Here is a 3,075-nt window from a genome sequence, read left to right as displayed (position 1 = left end):
GACCCTTCGGGGGCCTGTCACTTCGCTCGCGGGCCGATTATTTTCATTTGCATGCCGGATCCCATTAAAGTTTAAAAAACGGTCGGGGTCAGGTCATTTTCACTTTGTGGGCCGGATCCAGCCCGCGGGCCGTACGTTGCCCACCCCCCTATCTGATAGATTAGTTAAGTTTTTGTTAAATTGTATGTTTTACTCACCTATTTTAGATTACTTTACTATATTTAACTAAGTTTTTCAAATTATAAGTTAAACTTTTGTTTTTGAAAATAATAAACAATGTTTATCCAAACTAAATGAACTTTCTCAAACGTATTCTACACTTGAAGTTTATCATTCTGATAAACTAGTGCGTAATAAGTATAATGAAGCTTTGAAACAATTAAAAGATAATCCAAACATAGTACTTTGTAAAGCAGACAAAGAAAACATCATTGTAATTTTAAATAAGGCTGATTATACAGAAAAATGATGGTAATTTTAAATGATAGTTCTAAATTTTTAAAACAAATCGAAAAATTTGACCACACAACTAAAATTGAAAACAGCATTCAGAGAAAACTGAGAAATTGGTTTGTAAAGGGTCTAATATCAAAAGAAGTGTATGAATCAACCAGACCTATAGGCTCACGGCGCCCTAAGTTGTATAGACTCCCAAAAACACACAAAAAAGAAATTCCACTTAGACCCATCCTATCTATGACTAAATCACAACAATCAAATTTATCTACCTTTTTAATTTCCATTTTAGAACCAGTTTTAGAAAAATTCACTACTCACACAGTACCTGATTCTTTTAGTTTTGTTGATAAACTTAAAAGCTTAGATCTTTCCCAACCAAACAACTTTATGGTGGTCTCGTTTGACATTAAAAGTTTGTTTACAAACGTTCCACTTAATGAAGTGTTAAACATATGTTTAGATCAGTTGTACAATTCTGACTTACCTCCGCCTCCTTTCCCAACATCTGTTTGCAATGATATGTTATGTATGGCCACAAAAATTGTACAATTTAGTTTTAATAATCTCATGTTTCGTCAAATTGACGAAGTAGCGATGGGAAGCCCTTTAGGCCCTATTCTTGCTAACATTTTTGTCGGTTACTATGAAAATAGTCTTCTTTCATTAGACAACAGTAAGCCACTTGTGTATCATAGGTATGTCGATGATGTTTTTGCTATTTTTACTTCAAAAAACTATGTCAATAACTTTTTTACTTTGCTAAATAAGATGCACAAATGCATAGTTTTCACCATTGAAGAAGAATTTTCCGGTAAAATTCACTTCTTAGACATTAACATTACTAGAAACAGCAACAACACCTTTTCTACTTCTGTGTACAGAAAAGAAAATTTTAGTCCACACTACATTTCCTAGGATTCGATTTGTCCCACCAAACAAAAATTGAAGATCATACAATGCATAACCAACAGAGCTATTAAAATTTGCAAGAAGACAATTAAGGCAACTCAGTCCAAAATGAACCGCTCACCCTCTTTCGGCCTACATCCTTGCCCACTCTACCTTCGCCTTTCTTATATGGGTGAAAACTCAATAAGACTGGCTAAGCAAGCTTGATTAGCTATAAAATCCATCTTTAGTAGCGTTTTGCTACGTTTTAGGTACAACACCAATCGCCCGCTTAATGGAATTGTGAAAGTTGCCACACCTACCCTTGATTTGAGTAATGTAGTATACATATTTAAATGTCATTGCGGAAATGACTACGTAGATCGAACATCTCAACGTTTCCACGTCAGGCGAGAGCAGCATGTCACGAAAAAGCTAAAAAGGTTTATTTTTAATGACGACGTGAAGCCTAAAGGCGAACAGTCATCTATTCATCAGCACCTCCTCAACAACCCTGTTTGTGCCGAGAACTACCTGGAAAATAGGTTTGAAATCCTATCCCGAGCTAGAAACACCTACCATCTTTCAGTTCTAGAATCTTTGTTTATTAGAACTCGCGAGCCAAAAATTTGCAAACAAAGAGATTTTTACAATAAAAACTTTATAAATAGCTTCTTTAGTAGTATTATTGTTATTGTTTTTGTCGTATTTTTTAATGTTATTTTAATTAATTTAGTTTCAGGTAAAAATTTCTACTACTTTAAATGTTTTGTTTTAGCAATTTTGTTTTATAAATTACTTCAAATTATTTCAGTTCAACTCAAATCTATTTTTCAAACTATTTCTAAACAGACTTTTATACTTTATGACGTAACTATTTTTAGCTAGACTTTTCAAATTCACTGTATATAACTAAAATTACTCTATAATATTGTTAGTTTTTAGCAATATTATTCTGAGGAGAACTAAACGTTTTTAATTAATAAATATATTATATATTAATTATATATATATATATATATATATATTAATTATAAATTAATTAATAAACGATTTTCGAAAATGAGTGAGATATGTTTAAACTTTTTAGTTAAAATCAGTACCAAAACCAAACTATTCGAAAATAATAAGACAATTAGAAAGTACTATCATAAGAACAGTTTCTTAAAGTTTCAAGTTTTTTTTTGCTTTGTTTGAAGTAATATCAAGTATTTTTGTTTTTTAAAACATCATTATTAGTTTTATTTTAAAGTTGTTTAAAGTAAACATGTCATGTTTTAAACATTTATTTCATAATATCTATTCATAACTTACAAAATTTTTGTGTTAGCAATTTTATGCTCACAAAAGCACTTAAACAGAAAATTGATAAATTTATAAACAAAAAAAAGTTTTGTTTTTATGGTTTATAGTTTATATGGTTTGAAACAAGTTAAAACAAGTAAAGAACAAAATAAAAACATAAGAAAAGATTAACCAAAATAAACAGAACTAGATTTTTTTCAGGACGTTTATATTTTTTTTGTTAATCGGAATTTTTGGTTTATGATAAAAAAGTACTAATCGAAATGGCAATAAAAATATTTTTATGAAAATAAAACTTGTTAATTACAAAGTTTTTTAGTACGAACACCCTACACGTAAGAAAAAATATCTAATTGATAATATATATTAATATTACGAAAAAGCAACTAATATTCGTTTACTAAAGTTTCAACGTTTAACATG

At 29.7% G+C, this 3,075-nt stretch overlaps 1 protein-coding gene across 1 annotated transcript; it reads left to right on the top strand.

Annotated features, from left to right (window-relative positions):
- Positions 1 to 465: 465 nt before the first annotated feature.
- LOC145843326 (uncharacterized) lies at positions 466 to 2,842 on the top strand. Its single transcript, XM_082950787.1, has 4 exons — positions 466 to 1,154; positions 1,431 to 1,565; positions 1,620 to 1,863; positions 2,837 to 2,842. Exons 1-4 carry the CDS (start codon positions 466 to 468, stop codon positions 2,840 to 2,842), a joined length of 1,074 nt encoding a protein of 357 aa, XP_082806913.1.
- The last annotated feature ends 233 nt before the right edge of the window (positions 2,843 to 3,075 follow it).

This window comes from Thalia democratica, chromosome 8 (genome assembly GCF_965202585.1).
Source record: "Thalia democratica chromosome 8, ktThaDemo2.hap1.1, whole genome shotgun sequence".
Lineage (NCBI taxonomy): Eukaryota > Metazoa > Chordata > Thaliacea > Salpida > Salpidae > Thalia > Thalia democratica.
This window is presented reverse-complemented; position numbering and strand designations above follow the sequence as displayed.